The sequence below is a fragment of the Kogia breviceps genome, chromosome 5 (genome assembly GCF_026419965.1).
Source record: "Kogia breviceps isolate mKogBre1 chromosome 5, mKogBre1 haplotype 1, whole genome shotgun sequence".
Classification (NCBI taxonomy): Eukaryota; Metazoa; Chordata; class Mammalia; order Artiodactyla; family Physeteridae; genus Kogia; species Kogia breviceps.
The window spans coordinates 30,285,520-30,312,078 of NC_081314.1; the positions used below are offsets into that span (position 1 = coordinate 30,285,520).

Below are 26,559 nucleotides of genomic sequence, written 5' to 3' on the forward strand. Positions count from 1 at the left end.
TCATCCATGCTTGTCCACCCTCCCGTCCCCCTGGGGTTGATTTTGAGCTCCAGGCTTCTGTCGGGGAGGTGGGTGGGGAGGGAGTGCCCCACCTTGGGCTTTAGCTGTCCTGCAAGGGTGTTCACCACAATGCACTTTCACTGGTCGTGGCCTCTGATGCGGGGCTGGCACGCTGTCCCCAGTAGCCTGCACCTTCCCCGTGGCATCTGCTGAAGTCCCACATCTTCTCCTGGCCCCCACAGCACAGCACACGCTGGTGTGCTGATGTCCAGGGGCCTCCTTGGAACTGCACCCACCACCTTCTGCCTGGATCCCCAGGGCCCCACCTAGACTCGTCTCCCGGGACCGAAGGTGGCCAGGGGGTTCCTGAACTCCCAGGGCAGCCAGATGGGAGGTGGGCAACATGCCCCCTGCTCTCTGATTCCCAAACAACAAGCACAGGATCCTCCTCTTCCAGGAATTAACCCCGAAGATGTAAAGGTGGACACGAGGTCCTTCTCAGGGATCTACCTGCATCTTTGTCTCTTGGTCTCCCCATGGGCTCTGTGTTCTCTCCTCAGGGTGGAGGGTCTTATCTAGTTTGGATATAGAAAACACTGGCTCTGTGAGGATGATCCTTCATCTTAGGCATAGGCAGCGGCTTTGTCATTCAAACGTTAAAGCTCAGAGTCTGGTGTCTTCATTCTTGGCTCTTGGGCCATGTTGTAGTCAGCTCAGTGGTCATAAGAAAATACTGCATGTTGGGTGGCTTAACCCACATTAAATTTATTTTCTCACAATCCTGGAGGGTAGAAGCCCAAGATCAAGTTTCTGGCCAATTTGGTTTTTGGTGAGACTTCTCTTCCTGACTTGCACACAGTCACCTCTCCCTGTGTCCCCACGTGACAGAGAGGGGGCCCTGGGGTCTCTTCCTCTTCTAAGGGCACCGAGTCTATCAGATCAAGGCCCCACCCTTATGAACTCATGTATTCTTAATTACTTCCTCAGAGGCCCCATCTCTAGATATAATATACACTGGGAGTTAGGGCTTTGCCATGTGAATTTGGGAGGGACACATACATTCAGTCTGTAACAGGCCAATACCAACCTTGGGCCTCGTATACCCAATGGGGAAGTTTCATTGTATTAAGATGCAACTATGAGGGGTCAGGGTGCAGAGCCAGATAGATTTCACCTCCTTCCATCATAGGTATGAATCCTGAAAGTGCAGAGAGCTTTGAATGCTTTCTAACCTCTTTACTGGTCCACCAGCCTCTTCTGAGCACCTGTTTCACGCCAGACACTCTAAGGGATGTAGACACAAAGAATTGAAAGAGAAGTTTCCAGACCTCTTCGATTTATGGTGTGGGGAGGGTAGTAGATTGGTCAGCAGTACGAGGGGGTACTGGACAGAGGGGCCAACAGGGAGTTAAGAGAGGTGCTTGCTTGGGGGAACAATTTATTCTGCTCCAGCCAAAGCAAAGGGATTCTATTGAAGAGAACAGACTTCTCAGAGGACTTTTACCCAACCTGATGCAAAGACACTTTGACCCCAGGCATCAATCCTCTCTGGAACCTTCTTCTAAGCCTCAGGGCCTCTCTGATGGCCAAGGTCACTGTAGGTCACCTTGATCTACCATTGGCCAAAGTCAGCACCACAGAGAGCCCAGCCACCTTTGCCCTCAGCAGCCTTTGCCCTCAGCAGCCGGTCCTTTCCCGAGACCTTCCCCAGGCTGCTAGCTGGGGCCCCACGAAGGCCTCAGCCTCCCTATCCAGGGCCCAGATCCCTCCTCACACACATTTATACTTTTCTACCCATGTCTTCCCCACCCTGAATACTCTGACTTCATGGCTTCCCTCATCAGTCTGGTGAGAGAGCACGAAATGAGGAATTAGGACAAGGTTTGGTACAGACTCTATACAGATGCTAAGAAAATTCCAGAAGGGGTATTATCATTTGTATACTTGCAAATGATAGTATTAAGGAATATTTACTGAACACATATTATGTGCTTAGCTAATGCTGTAAACAGAGTATACATATTAACTCAAACCTTACCATAATTCTGTAAAGCAGTTATTGTTACTAATTACTGTTATTAATCCCATTTTACACATGTGAAAAGTGAGGTATATAGAGATTAAATTACAGATGAAACCCCCAGAGGTTGCCCAGTTCCATAAGATTGTTAAGAGGTAGATCCAGGGTTAAAACCCTTATGGCCAGCCTTCTGACACAGCGCTCTTCACGGCTCTGATCTGCTGTGGTTTTTTTTTTTTTTAAATAATTTATTTACTTGTTTATATATTTTTGGTTGCATTGGTCTTCGTTGCTATGTGTGGGCTTTCTCTAGTTGTGGCGAGTGGGGGCTACTCTTTGTTGGGGTGCATGGGCTTCTCATTGTGGTGGCTTCTCTTGTTGCAGAACACAGGCTCTAGGCACACCGGCTTCAGTAGTTGCAGTGCATGGGCTCAGTAGTTGTGGCTCGTAGGCTCTAGAGCACAGGCTCAGTAGTGGTGGCACACGGACTTAATTACTCCACAGCACGTGGGATCTTCCTGGACCAGGGCTTGAACCCGTGTCCCCTGCACTGGCAGGTGTACTCTTAACCACTATGCCACCAGGGAAGTCCCCTCTGCTGTGTTTTAAATACAGTCTGTCATCCCCAGATATCCATGTCAGTTCAGGACATGGTTTACTGCCAAATGCATCATGAAAAAGTACTTGATTTTCAGAGATCTTTGGATTTTGGCATGCACATGTGCTTTACATGACATTTCTTTTAATCCCCACAAAACCTTATTATGAAACCTATTACTGTACCCAATTAGAGATAAGGAAATTGAGACCAGACAGGTTATCTGTCTCATCCAAGATCTTACAAAATGTGAGTGGTAGAATTGGAAATTGTATCAAGTAATAACTACACTACTGGCTTTTAGTATTGTGGTATAACTTAGTATTTTTAATAACCTAAAGGTCAGTAGTTTTGTTAATGTAAGACTATTTTCTTAGTAATCAAAAAAAAAAGTCTCAACTCTGGGTCATTCACTCCTTGAGGCATACCCAGAATTGAGCTGCATTGAAATTTGTCCTCATATGGAGAACTAAAAAACTAAAAATAGAACTACCATATGACCCAGCAATCCCACTACTGGGCATGTACCCTGAGAAAACCATAATTCAAAATGACACATGCACCCCAATGTTCACTGCAGCACTATTTACAATAGCCAGGTCATGGAAGCAACCTAAATGCCCATCGACAGACGAATGGATAAAGATGTGGTACATATATACAGTGGAGTATTACTCAGCCATAAAAAGGAAAGAAATTGGGTCATTTGTAGACATGTGGATGGATCTAGAGACTGTCATACAGAGTGAAGTAAGTTAGAAAGAGAAAAACAAATATCATATATTAACGCATATATGTGGAACCTAGAAAAATGGTACAGACGAACCAGTTTGCAGGGCAGATATAGAGACACAGATGTACAGAACAAACGTATGGACACCAAGGGGGGAAAGTGGCGGGGAGGCGGGTGGTGGTGTGGTGGATTGGGAGATTGGGATTGATGTATATACACTAATATGTATAAAGTGGATAACTAATAAGAACCTGCTGTATAAAGAAATTTTAAAAATAAATTTTTTTAAAAAACCAAGAAAAACCCAAAAAACAACAACAATGAAAATTTGTTCTCTTTTGAATAAAGAGATCGTTGTTCAAAAGCCTCTGGCTCTATCCTCCCCAGTTAACTTCTGAAGGGTGTTGTTGTCATCTTCATTCCCACACTTGGGATTCCAGCTTTCTGTGTTTTTAAGTCATGTGTATTTCCCCCAGAGCAGATGGGGACCTATCTACGTCCAGATTCCCTGGGGGATTCCTCTTAGAATTGGGGAGGGGGTGAATGGTCACAAAGCAAACAAGAGGGTGAGATCAGGGGTGAGGGAAGAAAGAGGACTGCCGGTTCCCTTGGTCCATGCCCGGTGCTGCTGGCCTTAAGGCATCTTATTTAACCAAGGTCTTCTTCCCAAAATCTCGCCAGAGGGGCCTCTCCCTAAAGGAGTACCGGAGGATGGGGTATAAAAGGCCCAGGCAACCAGAGCTCTCTTTTCATGAAATACTGGGATTTATGACATGCTTGCTTGGCTCCAGTCTTGAGATCTGTCTGACCCCTGAGTCCACTCTCTGGGCCACTGGAGCGCCCCCTACCTGCCATCCCCCCACCGCTCCCCAGATGCTCCAGGTTCTGAACCTTCTCTACATAGTCTCACCTTCTCTCTCCAGGAGCCCTGTGGTGCCTGGCGGGGTCGTGGCCATGGACAGACATTACTTCCAAAACACTGGAGCGTATGACCCTCTCATGTCACTGAGAGGTGGCGAAAACCTCGAACTGTCTCTCAAGGTACTTCCTGGGCCAAGGGAGGCCCAGGTGGGTTCTTTGGAGCCCTGTGTCTGGTCACAGCTTGGAGGTCAGGGATAAGGCTTTGGGCAAATTACAAAGTCATTATACGTAGTGTGTCAAACCCTCATTTCTCCCCCTTTTTCATCTCTCTTGATTTCACCCCAGCCTCCTTCCTGAACTCGCCTGTCAAACCTGCCCTTAGGAAAGGGCGAGTTTCAGTCATCTCCACCTGAGTGCAAAGCTTCCCGTATGTTCTCCATTCCCGGCACCCTTAGCATCTTGATAGTTTTCACAGCACCCATTGGCCAAAGCAAATACCAAGCAGTTCTGTGCATTGAGTAGTTTGGTCCAAACAACTTAATAAGTATTTGTCCGAACAGCTTAAGCACCCACTGGGTGCCAGACAGTTTCTCAAACCTTGGAATCAGATTGGACCCGTCACCCTCATTTCCTGTTCCATGTTGATTTTTAGCCTGATGCTTGCTTTTTCATGACAGCAACCACTGAAAACCCACCCCAACAAAGACATATATCATTAAAAGTTCAGTGATCTAAGGTTGAAACAATGAATTGCCTTGAACTTGTACTTTTCAGAACACAGATGTCACTATGTTTCTCCTGAACATTGAAAATATCCCACGTGGCCTTTTGAGTTTGCTGCAGCACCCTGGGGTATCTTGGCACCCAGTTTGGGAACCCCATCGGTTTGGGTTCTTCGTGTATTTTGGTTCATGTACTGCCTATCCTAGGCATGTTTTCACTTTCCTCTTTATGCCCAAGTAGGGAATAAAAGGCTTCCTGTCAAATGAACTTCAGGCATTTGGGAGTAGGAGGGAGTGAGTGGAGAGTAGAGAAATTTCCAGAAGTACAAAGACTCTGTTTGAGGAAAGCTTGCTTTGACCTCCACAGAAATGGCTTCTGGTGCCTTTGCAGCAGGAGACTTCAGAAGCTTTTAGAAATTCCCTGGCCACTAGGGATACCCTTTTCCCCGAGGAAGCAGCCTTGGGAGAATACAGGAGCTAACGGCATGGCTGCATCCTCTAAGTGCTGAATCTGGTCACGTGTTTCAGTAGGGGTGGGGAACCACAGGTAGTGGCAGGGGTGTGAGCCCCTCACACTACGGGTTCTGACCCAGGACAACCGCCCTCATTCTCCCCACCTTGTCCCTCCCCAGCCCAGAACCCTCAGATCTGGAAACTCTGCTCCATCCTGAGGACCAGAACCATCTTTCTCTTTTGTGCTCATGATTTCCAGTGCATCTTACCAGCCCCTCACTCCCCACATTGCTGGAGAGGAGTACAGAGGTGTTGATCTTCTCCTTTCACTGCAGACCTGGCTCTGTAGGGGATCCGTCGAAATCCTTCCCTGCTCTCGGGTGGGACACGTCTACCGAAATCAGGATGCCCACTCCCCTCTTGACTGGGAGGCCACACTGCGGAACAAGGTTCGCATTGCTGAGACCTGGTTGGGTGCGTTCAAAGAAACCTTCTACAGGCATAGCCCAGAGGCCTTCTCCTTGAGCAAGGTAAGAGGAGAGCACGGCAGGGTCTTCTGTTCCCACCCAGGGCCACCAGGTGGAGGCTGCACAGGACCATCTCCCCTCCTGCCTGGAAGGGCAGATAGAAGCTTCTGGCTAGTACTTCCATGAATGGCACCTGTCAAGTGGCTCCTCTACCTGGCGGGGTTGTCCTCTGTCTCTTCCAGCATCTCCCAGGGTCATCATGGCCTGGAACCCCCTGATGTCTGTAGGGGTTCTGTCATCGTATCTAAGGGGTGTGATCCTTCATCCCGTGGCCAGAGGAGAGGCTGGGTGAGGAGTGAGCACTGCATTGGTCTCTGAGGGCCCTTTCATCCCAGGCAAAGTGCTGAAGGCTGTGAAATTACCTAAGACGTGAAACAAATATAACGTGATTTACAATGTTGTGTAAAATTACCCAAGACATGAAACAAATATAAGTATTTTTTATTATAAAAGATAAACATAAAGGACATCCCCAAAAAGGCACAGAAAAATAAACAACAGTGCATTCTCACCTGGTCCACTACCACTCAGCGCTGTTCTGACGGCGTGACACGTAAATGCTATTTAATGTGGGACGTAGTTCACAGTGATGTTCGCTGTCCCCCTCCTTCAGCTTGCTCCCAGACACCTCTGTGCCTCCCAGCACATGAACTGTGATGTAAAACCAGCTTTCTCCGTCCTGCCGCCTGTGTCTCTCTCCTCCCCAGGCTGGGAAGCCGGACTGCACTGAACGCCAGCAGCTGCAAAGGAGGCTGGGCTGTCGGACCTTCCACTGGTTTCTGGCCAATATCTATCCCGAGCTGTACCCATCCGAACGCAGGCCCAGGTTCTCTGGAAAGGCAAGGCACGATAAAAACAAAGTGCAGAGAGAGAGGAAGAGAAGGGGCTGGGCGGTCTCCCAAGATAGGAACTGAAGTTCAGATGCTCTTCCATGACCCTGGCCACCCAGTCCCAGCTCAGCAGCGCCTCCTTGAGGGGGGTGGCTGGGCTGCCCCATAACCCATCCCAGGGCCCCTCACCAAGACAGGTGCTGCCACCTCCTTCCGGAGACCTGTCCTTAGGGTCACCGGCTTCAGCTTGACCTTGATCATTTTTATGATCTGAGCATGGGACCTTGAGCTACACTGCAGAGAGTGAAGGAGTGGCCGACAGAGGGCGTCTTTGCAGCAGAGGGTGGGATTCACTTCTGTGTGAACGTTGCTTACAGCTCCACAACACCGGACTTGGCTTCTGTGCAGACTGCCGGGCAGAAGGGGACGTCCTGGGCTGTGCCATGATGCTAGCTCCTTGCAGTGACAGCCAGCAGCAGCAGGTGGGTGGTCAGTGTTCTCAGACCTGCAAGGGGTCTTTGCTGGGATGGCCCTCCCTTCCCTTTGGGGCATCTCCTTTCAGTGGTCCTATGTCCCTTGACTGTGCATGGTCTCCCACTCTGATGGCCCATTCCCCAACCTGCCCAGCCCCAAGCCCAGATGTGGACCCATCAGAGAATATGAGCATCTGAGCTCGAGGGACATGGCGAGGCTGTTTAGCCAAGGTTTTCATCTGACAGATGAGGAAACTGAGGCTTGGAGAGTGGCTAGCCCAGGGGCTTCAAACTCAGGTGTGTCTCCAGGGTTTAAGTGGATAAAGGAAATAAACACAGGGAACTGGGCGGAGGCTGTTGTCACAGAGGAGCGCCTGCCCCAGCCTCAGTAAATGTCTTTTGTTTTGTATGAAAGCGGATCCAGTATTACAAGATCATCCAAAAATTTAAAAGACACTGGAAATCCAGAGTTTATGGAAAAGATCCCCATTTTTCTTTTTCTTTTTTTCTTTTAAATCGAAGTATAGTTGATTTACAATGTTGTGTTAGTTTCTGGTGTACAGCGCAGTGATTCAGTTATACATATACAAATATATATAAAATCTTTCTCAGATTCTTTTCCATTATACCCTATTACTGGATATTGAATATAGTTCCCTGTGCTATACAGTAGGACCTTGTTGTTTATCTATTTTATATATAGTAGTTTGTATCTGCTAATCCCAAACTCCTAATTTATCCCTCCCCCCTTGTCCCCTTTGGTAACCATAAGTTTCTTTTTTATGTCTAAACAGTCTGTTTCTGTTCTGTAAATATACTAAGTGAAGTAAGTCAGACAGAGAAAAACAAATATCCTAAGATATCTCTTATATGTGGAATCTAAAAAAATGATACAAATGAACTTATTTACAAAATGGAAAAGCTCCCCATTTAAATTAACAACCTATAATCAGAGGTCAAAGAAAACCTGTGTACAGGCAAATTTCCACCAGGGCACCTTTCTGAAACATCTGGACCAGCTCAAGATCATTAGCCATCTGGAACCAGAGATGGAGAAAGTGGGTCACCGAGCGGGCACTGTAGGCACAGAAACACCGAGGAATCGAGGGGACCCCGGAAAATGTTCCCCATTTGCAGCAGTGCCTCAAACCCATAACTCGTGACTGTGTTCCTAAGAATCCAGGTTTCTGACCCTGAGGCCTGCCCAGAGTAGATATGCTGTGTCTTTCAGGCATTTAATGGGGATCTATGGGGGCCAATACATCTGGGCCAGAGGGGGAACTTTAGGGCATCATAGGAGCTTGGGGTGTGTGTGTGTGTGAAGTGGGGAGAGGGCTGGATCTGGGTAGACAAGGCTCATGGCCACTGGTGACCCTCTGCCTCACTTACCAGAGGAGACCTTACACATCGGGTTTCAGAGCTGTGGCCTCATTTGGAACGTTTCCCACACACAGAGCAATGTGGTTTGTGAAACTCCTTCCACAGGGAGAAGGCTTCCACTGCATGGTCAGGAGGAAGGCAGAGGGTGCAGACGCCCCTGGGGATGGGAGGAAAAGAGCACACGAGCTATCCTGGGGTGCACTGGAGACCAACTCCACGGATTTCCCGGGGCCTAACTCTGCAGCGTGGCTGGTCCCTGCCGAAAGGAGGAAGGGCGGGGTTGCCCTGTGACAACAAAAGCTTATGGCCCAAAGGGCGACACTGAAAGTGACTGGCAGGCACTGACCACAGGGAGAGTCTCTCCTTGAGCCAGAGGTCCTGCTCGTGGGTACATATGGCCAGAAGGGACCTGAATCAGGTCTGAAATCCACACTGAGTCAGGGGAAGAATCTAGAGACAGAGGGTCCTTCCAGCATCATGTGGGCTCCTTGGATATCAGGAAGGTCTCCTTCTATGTTAGGGTATTTCTCCCCTTCGAATTTCCATCTCAGGAATAACTTCCCAGGTCGTGGGACGTCCCCATGACTCTGGATGAAGGTTGGTGCGTCCACTTCTTATCACAACTTGGATGACAACATGAAAAGTCTAGCCCGCCCCCCAAACCTCTCTCTTTTCAGCCTGTGATGGGGCCTTTTCATAAGTTGTCCTACTCCAAAGGCCTGTATTAAAAAACAAACAACAAAGTGTAACTTCCTGAAGATATTGACCAAACAAGCCAGGTGAGGCCCCAAGAGCCTGGAGCAAAAGGCAGAACAAGTCTTGGAGGGTCCAGCCCTGCAGGCAGGACTGGCGAGGCTCTGGGACCCCAGGGGAAGGCCCCGGGCCTGGAGGACACCTGGGGAAGCAAGTGCTCAATATCCATTTGTCCCCTTTCAGTTTTGCCCTTTACCAATGTCCTAGAACACCCCAATAGGCACTCACACCTGGCACAGGAGGACAGAGAGAAAGCTCTGTGATGATGGAAATAGCTCATCTTCTAGCTGTGTGACATCAGGCAGGCTTCTTAACCTCTCTGAGTGTTGGTTTCCTCATCTGCAACTGGGGATCATGGTGCAAAAAGAATGTTAGCTTTTGGATTTATTTATTTATTTATATTCTTGGTGGGGAGGTGGGGATTAGTAAGGGCTTCTGTATCCAGAAAAATTGTGAACTTGCTAAGCTGAAAGCACCATATGCCATATAAAAAAATAAGAAAGGGGCTTCCCTGGTGGCGCAGTGGTTGAGAGTCCGCCTGCCGATGCAGGGGACACGGGTTCGTGCCCCGGTCTGGGAAGATCCCACATGCCGTGGAGCGGCTAGGTCCGTGAGCCATGGCCACTGAGCCTGGGCGTCTGGAGCCTGTGCTCCGCAACGGGAGAGGCCACAACAGTGAGAGGCCCGCGTACTGCAAAAAAAAAAAAAAAAAAAAAAGAAAGAAAAAAAAAGAAACACCCTCTTTTATGCATAAGTAACTATGTTTATAACAAAGGGAAATCTTCAGGGGCCCCGAATCCAGAGGCAACTGAAATAGAGTCATAGGGCCATGGCCAATCTCTCCTGCAGGGTGAAGGGGACAGTTTCTGTCAAACCTCAGGAACCCAGAGGCATTGGTTCCAGGCAGGAGATAGTGACGAAAGCCCATCTTCAGCCCATGAGAGATGAGGGGTTGGAAATGGGACACCCATAAAAAGCCAGCTTTGACCTTCACAGAGTAACCTATCTGTGAAAACCTGGACTAGAAAAGACTACCTACTGCCACCGGAAGATGACAAAGAAGCAGGTCTGTAGACAGGTCTTTGCGTCGGAGAAAATGACTCTTCCCTAAAAATTTTTAACCACAAGCTTGTGTCCAACGTGGGTTTAGGGTTCAAATTTATAGGAACTGTGTTGTGTGGGAATCCTCAGGTGGGACTGGCTACCTAACTTGTCGGGCTCAGTGCAAATGAAGATGGTGAGACCTATCACTAGACAGTATCAGCATTAAACCAAATATATTAGACCAAGAACATTAAACCCTTCTAAGCATGAGGCCCCTGCAGTTACACAGGTCACATGCCCACGAAATCAACCCCGTCTCCCAGCCACAAAGTCAGTGTAAAAATTAGTTCAGGCTGCATTTGGCAGGAACAAACAGAAAATGGTTTTATCAGGATGTGTTTCCAACCTGGCCCCATGAGCTTCCCGCAGCTAAAGCCCCTCTGCAAAGGAATGCTTGATCCAGTCCTACGGAACCCAGGAGGAAATAAAACCATGAGCGAGAGTCAGCAGATACAAAAGACAGAAGGAAAATCACTTGCAGGGCCAGCACAGATGTCTCCAGAAAGATATCAACTTGGGCCTCAGCAGTTTCCTCATCTGCTCTTCTAACTGTACCCTCACAAAACACACAGCATCCTTTATGGCCTCACCTATGATACAGTAAATAGAATAATGGAGGAACTTGCCAGAATGTATAAATATGAATGCAAAAGTAGATGGAATGTGGAGATTTCAGAGGCCAGGGCTAGTCCAGCATCATATTTGTGGACTTGACTATGAGATAGGGTCTTGCTGACCCCAGTAGAATCTGAAGATTGCCCCCAGACCTCAGCCCTATGGCAATGAGCTCTCCTTCCTTTACCTCCAGCTTTGGAGAGGATCTCCTTCTAGCTGTGCTAACAGCCATTCCCTCTGTCCCAGCACCTGGATCACATGGGCAGGAAGGAGATCCACTATGGCAGCCCCCAGCAGCTGTGCTTCGATGTCAGGCAAGAGCAGGTGATTCTGCAGAACTGCACCGAGGAAGGCCCTGACATCCATCGACAGCACTGGGACTATCAAGAGGTAAGTAACCCATCTAGGAAGGACTCAGCAGTGCTGCTGGCTGGTACGTGTCTCAGGCTTTTCCAAGAGGTCGAGCATTACCGTACAAGCCTGTGTCCCTGCTGTTGAACTTAGTGACTTGGCACTAAGGCCTCAGGGGGAGGTGGAGCCAACCTTGCAGCAAAGTTAAGCACCAGCATCTTGAAATGTTCTCATTTGCCAGGTTTCTGTATAGCTCTGGTCTTGATATGGTGGGGAGAGGAGACAGCCTCTTTTTAAAGTTTATTAGCTTAGGTCACAAGTAGGACCATGGAGCGTGTTACAGAAGCAGTCAATCACGTTGGTGGTGTGGTTTCAGGGGAAATGGGAAGGCCTGCCTCCTGTTCCACAACCAGATAGATGAGGATGTAGGTTGTACTTTCTTCCTTTGCAAATTCCACTCTGAGCATTTCATCAGTTTAGTAAGACTTTGATTGCCATGACTCCAGAGAGAAGCTTGAGATCCTTTCCAGAGGTTATGCATCAATAAAGAGGAAATAGGAGTGTAAGTATTTAGGGAGAGTGAGCCGTTTACAGGATTGGGATTGGAAGGTGACAGTATCAACAATAACTGTCCATACATAGTTTTGCCTTCCCCTCAAATCCCTTCTGAAATGAGTTAGGGTACAAGTATACAAACAAACAGATAAATACATACATCTTTTAAGCATGCCTTTCTTCAACTTTTTTTGCTTGGGAATAAGGGGGAGGGATTAAATAACTAAGCAGAACTCCATGCACTGGTACTCTTAAAGCAGGCTGTGAAAGAGGAAAATCGTATAGTGTAAGACTTAAGCTGAACTCACAATAAAGAGTTGAGAACAAAGTTCTTGGGGCTTTGGTGACAAGTGAACCTAGGACTCAGGGGGCCCACACATGCTCAAAGAATTCTTAGAAACCAAGTTAAGGCCCTTTATGAATGATCATAAAGGATCATTCTAAGCAAGTCCTCTGGATAAGATAGATTTAGAAACAGCATTTAAAAATAATATGTAAAATATTAGTGACTAAGATACACCCAGCATCTTTCAGGCATTAAAAAATAAGGCTTTAAGAAAGTATTCTCATTCAGCCACAAAAAGGAACAAGATACTGTTCATAGCAGCAGTATTCACAATAGTCAACAGGTGGAAGCAACCCAAGGGTCCAGTGATTGACGAATGAATAAACAAAATGTGCTATATACATACAATGGAATATCTTCCCACCTTAAGAAAGAAGGAAATCCTGTCATTTGCTTCAACATGGATGAAGCTTGAGGACATTATGCTAACTGAAATAAGCCAGTCACAAAAAGACAAATACTGTATGATTAAACTTATATGACATATATAGAGAAGTCATATTCATACAAACAGAAAATAGAATGGTGGTTACCAGGCATGAGGGGAAGTGGGGAGAGGGAAGTTGTTGTTTAATGGGTATAGAGTTTGTTTTGAAAGAAGAAAAAGTTCTGGAGATCTGTTTCACAACAAAGTGAATATACTTAACATTACTAAATTTTACACTTAAAAATGGTTAAGGTAGAAAGTTTTATGTTACATATTTTTACCACTACAAAGAAAGAAGGAAAGAAAGAAATTAGGTACTATTTTGTGCTACAACATGGATGAAACTTGAAAATACCATGCAAAGTGAAAGAAGCCAGTCACAAAAGGCCATATATTATATGATTCCATTTATATGAAATGTCAAGAAGAGACAAATCCATAAACACAGAAACTAGATTAATGATTTCCAGTGGCTGGAAGGAAGCAGGAATGGGAAGTGACTGCTAATGGATAGTACATTTCTTTTTACAGTGATGAAATTTTCTGCAATTAGATAGAGGTGATGGTTGCATATACTTTGTGAATATACTAAAATCTGCTGAGTTGTATTTAGGGCATGTGAATTATGCCTCTAAATAAATAAATGGACATTATCAGCACTGTTGGTTAAGGTTGTTTAACTTTTCATAAAGAAATTGATTTTTTTCTTGAAAAGGGGATGGCTACATTCAGTATTAAGTTTGGTAGATTTTGAGCAGGAAGCAGCTATGGTCTTCCAAACATGGCTGACTCAGGCCTTCAGTGTATCCTTAAAATCTTACTCTATACTGCAACCTGGTGGCAGCAGTACTAAATTGCAGGATTAACAGAGGGCAGAGATTAAATTAAATCCTTTTGAAAGCAGAAATTTACAAGTACAGTGTTAACAATGAATGTCAACAATACAGTATAACGATTGAACATGATCTTTACACTGACATTTTACTAACCAGAACTCTCCAAGAAATGGCATAACTACCCAACCACAATAATAATAATTGAATTAATGACCCCAAGGCTCTATATGATATTTAAATTTTAGGGTTACCTAAATTCTATTATATAGTAACCAAAATACTCCAATTCCTTACCAGGCCAGTTCATATCACCTTTATTATTCTCTTAATGATTAGCACAAATCTTAGAAATCTCCTTCTTTACTGACTAATTGTGGGGGACCAACTTGTTTTTTTTTTTCCTTTTCTTCTCTCTTTTCAGAATGGAATGATTGTTCACATTCTTTCTGGGAAATGCATAGAAGCTGTGATGCAGGAAAACAATAAAAATTTGTATTTACGTGAGTGTGATGGAAAAGCCAGCCAGCTGTGGCGATTTGACAATGTCAGCACCGTGGATGAACAATGAATGCCACCATCAGAAGGAAAAGATAAATGTGGCCATAGAGATTCAACTCAAGGGAACAACAGGAGCATGTGCATATCATGAAGGAGACACTTTGTGTTCGTGCAGTGGTGATAGTAGAAACAAAAACTCCACAAATGAATATGGGAAGTCTTTCCTTCCTGTACCTTACTTCATTGACCACTGGCTGTTTTAGAAAAAGAAAAACTGGACCCATTGTCTCAATGTCTTCATCACTGGTAGATGATCATTACATGGTACATAAGATTCTTGGGGGTTTTTTTCCCATTGAGCAGTAAATAATTGCTTTTATCTCTGACTAAGGAAAGAGGCCTGGCAATACCTTCAGGATACACAATTCTGATTGATCAATTTATTTCAAATGGCCTTATCTTGGATTGTCTGTGACACCAGCCATGAAAATTAAAGTGTGAAAAAAGTGCAAAGTCCTGACATCCAGAAAACATTGCAATAGGCTTATGAGGACAAATTTCATGTTCATTGTTTGAGGCATAGCTCAGAGGAAGGAAGGGAAGTAAGCTACTGAGAGAAAATAGGGTTGGAGAGAGCTTTGACCCAATTCTTCAGCTCAGCCTAGTAGCTGAAAAGTCAGTAGACCTGGAATAAGATGTTCTCATGTTAATGAACATTTCCTCAGAACTTTCTATCTCCATTCACCCTGCCCTTGCTGTTCTCTATTTAGATTAACCACAATTGGATTCTCATGCAATATTCTTTTCTTTAATCATTGGTGTTGGGTCAGCTTAGATTGAACATTCCCACTAACAGAAGTTTGTACAGTTGAGAAACTCTCCCAATGCCCTGTTACAGGGTTTGCACTGATTGGATCAGAATGAGCAACATTTGCAAAGAGGCAAAGCTCCCTGGGAGGGAAATGCCAGCGTCTGAGCCAAAATTCTTATGTGAGGAACTAGAGGTGGGTGTTAATGTCCATGAAGGTTGAAAGGGCTGTCTCTGAGCCAGTAGGAAATGTCTGGGACCCTCAAATATGCCCACACCTGAACATTCAGCCATAGAAGAACACATCTCCATCAGGGCAGAGCCCATGCTAGCAAAAGCTGAATGGTTCTCTTGTTGTGACTTGGCCCACCCAGTTGGGCTGTAAGAGTTGCTGAGTGGGAGTGGTTCTGTGATTGAGAAGACATGGTGCTGGGTGGGGGACTCTGACACCCAAGTAGATGGGAAGAACCCCCAAGCAAACCAGTAGGATGTGGGAGGACTGAGGGGGAGGAGAAGTGGACGCTAGACAGGGCGGGCACCCCTGAGGGGTGGCTGAGAGGGGGGAGGGGTTCCCACGCCTGGAGGGACCTCAGGGGCTCAGATCAGGGGCCCAGCATTTCCCCTGCCCAATCATCCAGGGAAGTCTGCTGGGCTCTCGGGCTGGGTCCTATGCCCTCAGAGGTCCCCTCTGGGCTGAGTTGGTCCTGGGGGCATAGGAGCAAGGCCAGGAGAGAACAGGAGAGGCAGACGGGAGGCACCCTCCAGGACCAGAGGAGCAGGAAAGGAGCAGAGAGTGTTTGCCCCACCCACTCTGGCACAGGGAGCCTGCTGAGCTCCCAGGCCAGTCCCCCAACCTCCAAAGTCCCCTCTGGGAGCATGGATCCTGGGGACATAGGAGGGAGGCTGGGGAGATCAGGAGAGGCAGGTGGGAGGAGCCCTCTGGGACCGGAGGAGTGGTAGAGGAGTGGAGGACATTTTCCCCACCCACTCAAGCCCAGGAAACCTGCTGGGTTCCCAGATGAGGTCCCCTACCCTCTGAGACCAGAGGCAGGGGCACACATGGGCCCTTCTGCTCTGTTCAGCCTAAGCCCCACCCACCACACCTCCCACCTTTTCCAGCCCTGTGGGTCCTAAGCATAGACCCCACTCACTGCTCAAACCTCACCCCTGCTTAGGCCCTTCCCTCCACAGCCAAGGCCTTTTCCACCTTTTTTTTTCTCTTCCTCTTTTTTACTATTGTGGTTCTGTTTTACTTTCCGGTTGTTGTTTCATCTATATTTTTATTTTTAGTCTAGGAAACTAACACAGCTGTTAGTTTCCTAGTCTAATTTTATTTTTTACTTTGTTATTGTTCTCCTTTTTTTTTTTTTTTTACCACCCCATGCAGCTTGCAGGATCTTTGTTCATGAGCCAGTGTTCAGGCCAAAGCTCCTGTGTTGGGAGCTCCAAGTCCAAACCACTTGACTAACAGAGAACCTCAGAATCCAGGGAATATTCATTGGAGTGAGGTCCTTATCTCAGCACCAAGACGCAACTCTACCCAACAGCCTACAAACTCCAGTGTTGGAAGCCTCAGGCCAAACAACCAGTAAGACAGGAGCACAACCCCATTCATAAGAAAAGAAAAAAAATGAGATGGAAAAAAAATATGTTACAGATGAAGGAACAAGGTAAAAATCTACAAGACCAAAAAAATGAAGAGGAAATAGTCAATCTACCTGAAAAAGAATTCAGAGTAATGATGGTAAAGATGATCCAGAATCTCAGAAATAGAATGGAGGCACAGATTGAGAAAATAGAAGAAATATTTAACAAAAATCTAGAAAAACTAAAGAACAAACAAACAGAGATGAACAAAACAATAACTGAAATGAAAAATACACTAGAAGGAATCAATAACAGAATAACTGAGTCAGAAGAATGAATAAGTGAGCTGGAAGACAGAATGGTGGAAATAACTGCCGAGGAGCAGAATAAAGAAAAAAGACTGAAAAGAATTGAAGACAATCTCAGAGACCATTGGGAAAACACTAAATGAACCAACATTCGAATAATAGGGGTCCCAGAGGAAGAAGAGAAAAACAAAGGGCTTGAGAAAATATTTCAAGAGATTATAGTGGAAAACTTCCCTAACATGGGAAAGAAAATAATCACCCAAGTCCAGGAAGCACAGAGAGTCCCATACAGGATAAACCCTAGGAGAGATACACAAAGACACATATTAATCAAAGTAACAAAAATTAAATTCAAAGAAATAATATTAAAAGCAGCAAGGAAAAAACAAAAAATAAAATACAAAGGAATCCCCATAAGGTTATCACATGACTTTTCATCAGAAACTCTGCAGGCCAGAAAGGAGTGGCAAGATATACTTAAAGTGATGAAAGAGAAACACCTACAACCAACAATACTCTACCCAGCAGGGACCTCATTCAGATTCAATGGAGAAATCAAAAGCTTTTCAGACCAGCAAAAGCTAAGAGAATTCAGCACCACCAAACCAGCTTTACAACAAATGTTAAAGAAATTTCTCTAGGTGGGAAACACAAGAGGAGAAAAAGACCCACAAAAACATACCCCAGACAATTAAGAAAATGGTAATAGGGACATACATATAGCCTTGAATGTAAATGGATTAAATGCTCCAACCAAAAGACACAGACTGGCTGAATGGATACAAAAACAAGACCCATATATATGCTGTCTATAAGAGACCCACTTCAGACCTAGGGACACATACAGACAAAGTGAAGGGATAGAAAAAGATATTCCATGCAAATGGAAATCAAAAGAAAGCTGGAGTAGCAATACTCATATCAGATAAAATAGACTTTAAAATAAAGACTGCTACAAGAGATAAAGAAGGACACTACATAATGATCAAGGAATCAATCCAAGAAGAAGATATAACAATTATAAATGTTTATGGACCCAACATAGGAGCACTTCAGTACATGAGGCAAATGCTAACAACGATGAAAGGGGAAATCAACAGTAACACAATAATAGTAGGGGACTTTAACATCCCACTTACACCAATGGACAGATCATCCAAAGAGAAAATAAATAAGGAAACACAAGCTTTAAATGACACAAAAGACCAGTTAGATTTCATTGATATTTATAGAACATTCCACCCAAAAGTGGCAGAATACACTTCTTTATTTTAAAGTGCACAAGGAAATTTCTTCAGGATAGATCACATCTTGGGTCACAAATCAAGCCTCAGAAAATTTAAGAAAATTGAAATCATATCAAGCAGCCTTTCTTACCATAATGTTATGAGATTGGAAATCAATTACAGGAAAAAAAACTGTAAAAATCACAAGTACATGGAGGCTAACAGTGAGCTACTAAATAACCAAGAGATCACTGAAGAAAGCAAAGAAGAAATTTTAAAAACCATAGAAACAAATAACAATGAAAACACAACAACCCAAAACCTATGGGATGCAGCAAAAGCAGTTCTAAGAGGGAAGTTTATAGCAATTCAACCTCACCTCAAGAAACAAGAAAAATCTTAAATAAACAATCTAACTGTACACCTAAAGCAACTAGAGAAAGAAGAATAAAGAAAACCCAAAGTCAGTAGAAAGAAAGAAATCATAAATATCAGAGCAGAAATAAATGAAATAGAATATGAAGAAAACAATAGCAAAGATCAATAAATCTAAAAGCTGGTTCTTTGAGAAGATAAACAAAATTGATAAACCCTTAGCCAGCCTCATCAAGAAAAAAGCGGAGAGGACGCAAATCAATAAAATTGGAAATGAAAAAGGAGAAGTCATAACTGACACCACAGAAATACAAAGGATTACAAAAGACTACTACAAACAACCTATATGCTAATAAAATGGACAACCATGAAGAAATGGACAAATTCTTGGAAAGGTGCAATTTCCCAAAGCTGAACCAGGAAGAATTAGAAAATATAAATGGACCTATTACTAGTAATGAAATTGAAACTGTAATTAAAAATCTTCCAACAAACCAAAGTCCAGGACCAGATGGCTTCACAGACGAATTCTATTAAATATTTAGAGAAGAGCTAACACCGCTCCTTCTCAAACTCATCCAAAAAATTGCAGAGAGAGGAACACTCCCAAATTCATTCTACAAAGCCACCATCACCCTGATACCAAAACCAGAAAAAGATATCACAAAAAGGAAAATTATAGACCAATATCACTGATGAACATAGATGCAAAAATCCTGAACAAATACTAGCAAACAGAATCCAACAACATATTAAAAGGATCATACACCATGATCAAGTGGGATTTATCCCAGGGATTCAAGGATTCTTCAATATATACAAATCAATCAATGTGATACACCATATTAACAAATTGAAAGAGAAAAACCATATGATCATCTCAATAGATGCAGAAAAAGCTTTTGACAAAATTCAACACCGATTTATGATAAAAACTATCCAGAAAATGGGAATAGAGGGAACCTACATCAACATAGTGAAGGCCATATATGACAAACCGACAGCAAACATCATTATCAATGGTGAAAAACTGAAAGCATTTCCACTTAGATCAGGAACAAGACAAGGATGTCCACTCACCACTCTTATTCAACATGGTTTTGGAAGTCCTAGCTACAGCAATCAGAGAAGAAAAGGAAATAAAAGGAACACAAATTGGAAAAGAAGAAGTAAAACTGTCACTGTTTGCAGATGACATGATACTATATATAGAAAATCCTAAAGATGCCACCAGAAAACTACTAGAACTAATCAATGAATTTGGTAAGGTTGCAGGATACAAAATTAACACACAGAAATCTCTTGCATTCCTATACACTAACAATGAAAAATTAGATAGCGAAATTGAGGAAACAATCCCATTTACCACTGCAACAAAAAGAATAAAATACCTAGGAATAAACCTACCTAAGGAGATGAAAGATTTAGACTCAGAAACTTATAAATCACTGGTGAAAGTAATCAAAGATGACATAAACAGATGGAGAAATACACCATGTTCTTGGATTGGAAGAATCAATATTGTGACAATGACTATACTACCCAAAGCAATCTACAGATTCAGTACAATCCCTATCAAACTACGAATGGAATTCTTCACAGAATTAGAACAAAAAATTTTACACTTCGTATGGAAACACAAAAGACCCCCCAAAGCCAAAGCAATCTTGAGAAAGAAAAATGGAATGGAGGAATCAGTCTCCCTGACTTCAAACTATACTACAAAGCTACAGTAATCAAGACAGTATAGTACTGGCACAAAAACAGAAATATAGATCAATGGAACAGGATAGAAAGCCCAGAGATAAACCCAGGCACCTATGGTCAACTAATCTATGACAAAGGAATGCAAGGATATACAATGGAGAAAAGACAGTCTCTTCAATAAGTGGTGCTGGGAAAATTGGACAGCTACATGTAAAAGAATGAAATTTGAACACTCCCTAACACCATACACAAAAATAAACTCAAAATGGATTAGGGACCTGAATGTAAGACTGGACACTATAAAACTCTTAGAGGAAAACATAGGAAGAGCACTCTTTGACATAAATCACGGCAAGATCTTTTTTGATCCACCTCCTAGAGTAGTGGAAATAAAAACAAAAATAAACAAATTGGACCTAATGAAACTTAAAAGCTTTTGCAAAGCAAAGGAAACTACAAAGAAGATGAAAAGACAACCCTTAGAATGGGAGAAAATATTTGCAAATGAATCAGAGGACAAAGGATTAATCTGCAAAATATATAAACAGCTCATGCAGCTCAATATTAAAAAAACAAACAACCCAATCCAAAAATGGGCAGAAGACCTAAATAGACATTTCTCCAAAGAAGACATACAGATGGCCAAGAGGCACATGAAAAGCTGCTCAACATCACTAATTATTAGAGAAACGCAAATCAAAACCACAGTGAGGTATCACCTCACACCAGTTTGAATGGGCATCATGAGAAAACCTACAAACAACAAATGCTGGAGAGGGTGTGGAGAGAAGGGAACCCTCTTGCCCTGTTGGTGGGAATATAAATTGATACAACCACTATGGAGAGCAGTATGGAGGTTCCTTAAAAAACTAAAAATAGAATTACCATATGACCCAGCAATCCCACTAGTGGGCATATACCCAGAGAAAACCATAATTCAAAAAGACACATGCACCCCAATGTTCATTGAAGCTCTATTTACAATAGCCAGGTCATGGAGGCAACCTCAATGCCCATCGACAGATGAATGGATAACAAAGATGTGGTGCATGTATACAATGGAATATTACTCAGCCATAAAAAGGAATGAAATTGGTCATTTATAGCGATGTGGATGGATCTAGAGACTATCATACAGAGTGAAATAAGTCAGAAATAGAAAAACAAATATCGTATATTAATGCATATATGTGGAACCTAGAAAATGGTACAGATGAACTGGTTTGCAGGGCAGAAATAGAGACACAGATGTAGAGAACAAACATATGGACACCAAGGGGGGAAAGTGGTGGTGGGGTTGGGGGTGGGGGTGTGATGATTTGGGAGATTGGGATTGAAATGTATACACTGATGTGTAAAAAATTGATGACTAATAAGAACTTGTATAAAAAGGTAAGTAAAATTCAAAAATTCAAAAAAAAGTAGTAAAGAGAAAAGAAAAAAGAAATGATGCTCAACATCATTAATTATTAGAGAAATACAAATCAAAACTACAATTGGGTATCACCTCACACCGGTCAGAATGGCCATCATCAAAAATCTACAAATAGTAAATGCTGGAGAGGGTGTGGTGAAAAGGGACCCCTCCTGCACTCTTGGTAGGAATGTAAATTGATACAGCCACTATGGAGAACAGTACGGAGGATCCTTAAAAAACTAAAAATAGAACTACTATACGACCCAGCAATCCCACTACTGGGCATATATCCTGAGAAAACCATAATTCAAAAAGACATGTACTACAGTGTTCATTGCAGCACTATTTACAATAGCCAGGACATGGAAGCAACCTAAGTGTCCATCTACAGATGAATGGATAAAGAATATGTGGCACATATATACAATGGAATATTACTCAGCCCTAAAAAGAAACGAAATTGAGTTATTTGTAGTGAAGTGGATGGACCTAGAGTCTGTTATACAGAGTGAAGTAAGTCAGAAAGAGAAAAACAAATACCGTATGCTAATGCACATTTGTGGAATCTAAAAAAAAATAAGGTACTGATGAACCTAGTGGCGGGGCAGGAATAAAGACATAAACATAGAGAATGGACTTGAGGACACAGGAGGTGGGGAGGGGGAAGCTGGGGTGAAGTGTATGAGTATATACACTATTGAATGTAAGCTAGATAGTGGGAAGCAGCAGCATAGCACAGGGAGATCGGCTTGGTGCTTTGCGATGACCGAGAGGGGTGGGGTAGGGAGGGTGGGAGGGAGGCCCATGAGGGAGGGGATATGGGGATAGATGTCGGCATATGCCTGATTCACCTTGCTGTACAACAGAAACTAACACATTATTGTGAAGCAATTACACTTCAATAAAGATTTGTTTTTTAAAAAAGACCTGGTACCCATCTCTCTTCCAGGTGAATTTCCCTCTTCACATGGTCAGCTTAAAACCTCCCCTCAAAGATGCTGATCTCCTTTGGGCTGTCTCAGGATACAGTGTGTTTCAAATAACAAACACTAAGCAGGAGGTAAGGGTTTCTAAACAGTACACATCATAACTATGCATTTCTTCACCTGTTGAAGTCAATGGAACACTGCATTTTTCCTTCCTCAGAATACACTCTAGACCTGGGCGAGGAGCCACTGGCCACATGTGGTTATCTAAACGTAAATTCATTAAAATTAAAGAAAATTTAAACTCACTTCCTCAGTTGTACTGGCCACATTTCTAGTGCTCAATAGCCACTGTGTTGCAAAGCACAGAGAATAGAAGATTCCATCAGTGCAAACAGGTCTATTGGATAGCATTGACCTAGACAGATTTATCACCCCATGAAGAGAAGAGATTCAGCCACCATCTTCTTGCTTCAGACTTGTCTATATTCAACACAAATTTCCCTAACACCCTGAGACTGAGCTAAAAATTCTCACATGGCAACCTTGTAAAGGGTGTTATGGTCAAAAAATAAAAAGTAAACAAGACCTCTATTTTTAAAATGAACTTTGTTATTGGCATTGTTGGTATTGGAAGTTGCTGGAATAAATTAATATAATTAAATAAAAAGCTGAATTCAATTGTATAATTTGTGTTTGACAGTAATTAACAAAAGGACCCAGAAGGCTTATTGCTTAATTGGTTGAACAATGCAAGAATGTGTTGTTTCTTGCTTCTTTAACCATCCCCATGATTTATTACTTTATTACAGAAATGACGGTCAGCTCAGTCCCTGGCTGGTACTTAAAGACCCTTAATTTAAACAAAACAGATGCCTCCATTTAGTTCTAAAAAAATTCAACCTTCTTCTCCTCATAGAGTAACAGAGTATTCAAATTCTCTTCTCTATGGGCTCATCTCTGATTTTATCCACAATGATCAATTTAAAAGTACAGAAACTTGGCAGTCGGAAGACTTGATTCCCAAGAGTTTCACCTGTCTACCTGAATTTTACGATTGACTTTATTGTTTGGGTTGTAAGACTGAATTCATCATCACCCCCAACAAGCTCGCCATCATTAGTAAGTATCCCACTGAGGGGACAGAGAGAAGTATTCAGCCAACAATCTAGAGTCAACACTCTATGTGTATTGAAAGCAGATGTTATCCCTGGAGGGGCCCTGATCTATTTCCTCTTTGGTCTCAATGCCATCAATCTCACTGACCAACTTAGAATCCCAACTCCCACAAACATCAGAAAGTCTCCCAGGTCCACGAGATGGTGCTGTCACTGCACCAGAATTTGACATCATTAGAGCTCGTGTTATTGTACCCACCTCAAGGGCAGCCTTCCATTTTCCACTGAAAGGCCATGAAAAACCAGTTGGACACCAAGTGATCTGTGACCAGTCACCAAATCTGGACATTGACATGGGCACAACTCTACACATTGTGAACACTGTTTATGCTTGTTCTTTAAAAGCTCTGTTCAGAATGCAACTTGTTTGGCCAAAGCCCAAAGCACCTACAAGTCTGGCCCTGATTCTTCAAACACCTTGATTTGGGCATATTTCCAGTGATTATGTTAAGTGCAAATAGCCAAGGAGGTGATATTTTCAGGATTCTAGAATCCTCTCCTATTTCTTTATTAATAACAGTCCCTCCAGTCTCCAAACTCTTTGCAGTTTCAACCTCTTCCTCCATGAAATGTGCTCTTTAAATAGGGAAGTGTGTCCTTAGCATTGTTCTAATATTGTGAGGATCTTTGCTGGTGTGGTAATTCTTTCCAAAGGACTGGGATGTTGGTGTTCTCTCATCACTGAAGTCTCTACATGATATCAATACACTATGCTATAATGACATAAAAGCAGCTCACCTGATTTTAATTGGCTCAAAAACAGAGTTGGCGTGGTTACTTCACTCCTAGGGTGATAGTTTGCAAGCTCAGCCCAAACAGATTAGATTCATGTTTGAAAAATAAGTTTCCCAACAATTCCTAAACTGTACAGCTAACACACAGTTAACTGATATTCCAGAACCCTTGACAAATGCTGAATGAAGATGACAGGGTCAATTCTGCTGCAACTTGGGCTTATGTGAGCCTTTTAACTTTACAGTAAAATGTGACCAGAGGGTAGGGCAACTTTATTTCACTGGGCAACCTTCACGAAGGCACTGCTGACCCCTCTCCTTTAGGAATTAGCCAAGGGTGGCATTGCTTAATGTTTTATTTAAATAAGACCCACGAGAGCATGAGAAGCTGTTTTTAAAGTCATGACCTGTCCAGATACACCAATGCAAACCCTGTTCAGAGGGTGGAGAATATCTGTTGTGTGGGAGGAGAGCAACAAATGGATTATCTAACCAGCACAATTCTCTAACTCTAGCCATGTGGCTCCAGTGGGACCTGCCTGGTACCTCCCAGGATTCCACCCCCTGATTGGTTCCAGGGAGGACACTTGACCTAATTGGGTCAACCAGCACATTCACCAATAATTTTGTTACTGAGACTAAGAAATTAGTCTCTTCTAGCAGAAATGTAAGAGATAATGTAAGAATTTATGAGCACTGAACAAATAAATTAATTCCTGAAATTTTCAGCTGTTCTCAGCCTCAGCTCCTCTCCTGGAAGAGCCCACAGTACGAAGGCACAGAAATACCATTTACTAGGATGAGAGACTACTCGAGGTCCTGCCGATAGTGGTGGGGATACGGTCCTTGTCTCGAGGAGGCAGCTGGGGCCCTGGAAAGCAGGTAGCTCCCATCTAAGCAGAGGCTCTATAGGAACCCTCTGGAGATGATCCAGGACCTGTGGCCTCTGAAAATAGCCACATCTAACAGACAAACATGAGATTATATGATCAGAAAACAAATCATGCCGAAACCCAAAATTTGATTCTCTCAATCCTGAATCCCACAGTAAAGTTAAAGCACCATTAACTAAGAAAGAGATGCCAAATTCACCCTTCAACACCAGAGTCTGTAATAGTGACATAGTGTTCTGGCCCTGCCCACCTCCCTCTGGTCTTACAGCTTCAGTGAGCTCCTGAAGAAATTATAACAGTGAGCATCTGCATTTCTTTGCCTGAGGGTTTTCCTCAAGGATAAAGAAGGCTTCTTTATGATGTGGGGAAGCCTGGCCATGCCTTGGAAGTCACTCCCAAGGAGCAACCCTCAATCACTGACTGACAGGAGTTGGAGTATAAGCACCTCAGCTCCCTCGCCTCTCCAGCAGGACAGCTCTGAGGTGCATGTTCTACACCATTTCCCAGAGTTTACTGTGGGATTAAGCTCTGATCACCCAAGTGGTAAATGCTTGATGGTGCATCTGTAATTGGCTGTATTCCTGTCCACACACCCCAACTGGTACTTCCTAGGCTCACCTTCCAGATAGACCACTTGCCCTCGAATCCTTATCTCCTAATAGGGAAACCCACCCTAGAATACATGGCCTGGTCCACCAGAAGCTTCCGGCTACAAGAGTTAGTTTGTTCATCAAATTCCATTCTTCATTTATTTACCAATAGTCCCACCCCATGCACCAAATACCCCTATTCCCCTGAACTGAAATTATTCCACCAAACAGCAAGACCAGAGTATGGGCTTCCAGGAAGCTGTGTCCCAGGAGAAAGAGACTGAGGAAGGGGCACATGGTCAATCCTTATCTCAAGCTTATCAATAATATTAGAAGCCCTTCCTCCCTGGGGAAGAATGAGTGAGGAGTAAAGAGAGGCCACTCATGTTCCACTAGCTGATGTCCCTCCTTGTGGAAACCTGAAGCCTAGGGAAGCAAGGTTCCTTCTGCATCACACAACATTTCCCTCTCATATTCCAGTTATTTTCCAGTAACTGGTACATACCAGTATTAGAGGATGTACAGGTATATTGTGTGAGTCAGTAGTGGAGAGCATGATAGCTCTCCAGGATAAAGTGAGGGGGATTTAGATATGAGGTGGGTATTGGGGAGGAGAAGGGCAAAACAACATGGTGAATCTCTAAAGAGTGAGATGGTCAGAAAGGTATTCCTAGTCGGGGCAGGAAGGGTTGCCAGAGGGATTTTCAGAGTGAGGTGTCTAGTCCTCA

At 43.6% G+C, this 26,559-nt stretch overlaps 1 protein-coding gene across 2 annotated transcripts in view; it reads left to right on the forward strand.

Annotated features, from left to right (window-relative positions):
* The window catches only part of GALNT15 (polypeptide N-acetylgalactosaminyltransferase 15), a 39,352-nt gene extending 24,757 nt beyond the window's left edge, over positions 1-14,595 (forward strand). The window contains exons 5-10 of one of the 2 annotated variants that reach the window (XM_059065037.2): positions 4,275-4,392; positions 5,723-5,917; positions 6,622-6,753; positions 7,122-7,226; positions 11,316-11,459; positions 14,006-14,595. In XM_059065037.2, the coding sequence (XP_058921020.1) occupies positions 4,275-4,392; positions 5,723-5,917; positions 6,622-6,753; positions 7,122-7,226; positions 11,316-11,459; positions 14,006-14,152 (841 nt within the window). In that variant the 3' untranslated portion in view covers positions 14,153-14,595. Of the gene's footprint in view, positions 1-4,274; positions 4,420-5,722; positions 5,918-6,621; positions 6,754-7,121; positions 7,227-11,315; positions 11,460-14,005 lie in introns of both variants that reach the window. The other variant, XM_067033823.1, reaches the window with a different exon arrangement.
* The last annotated feature ends 11,964 nt before the right edge of the window (positions 14,596-26,559 follow it).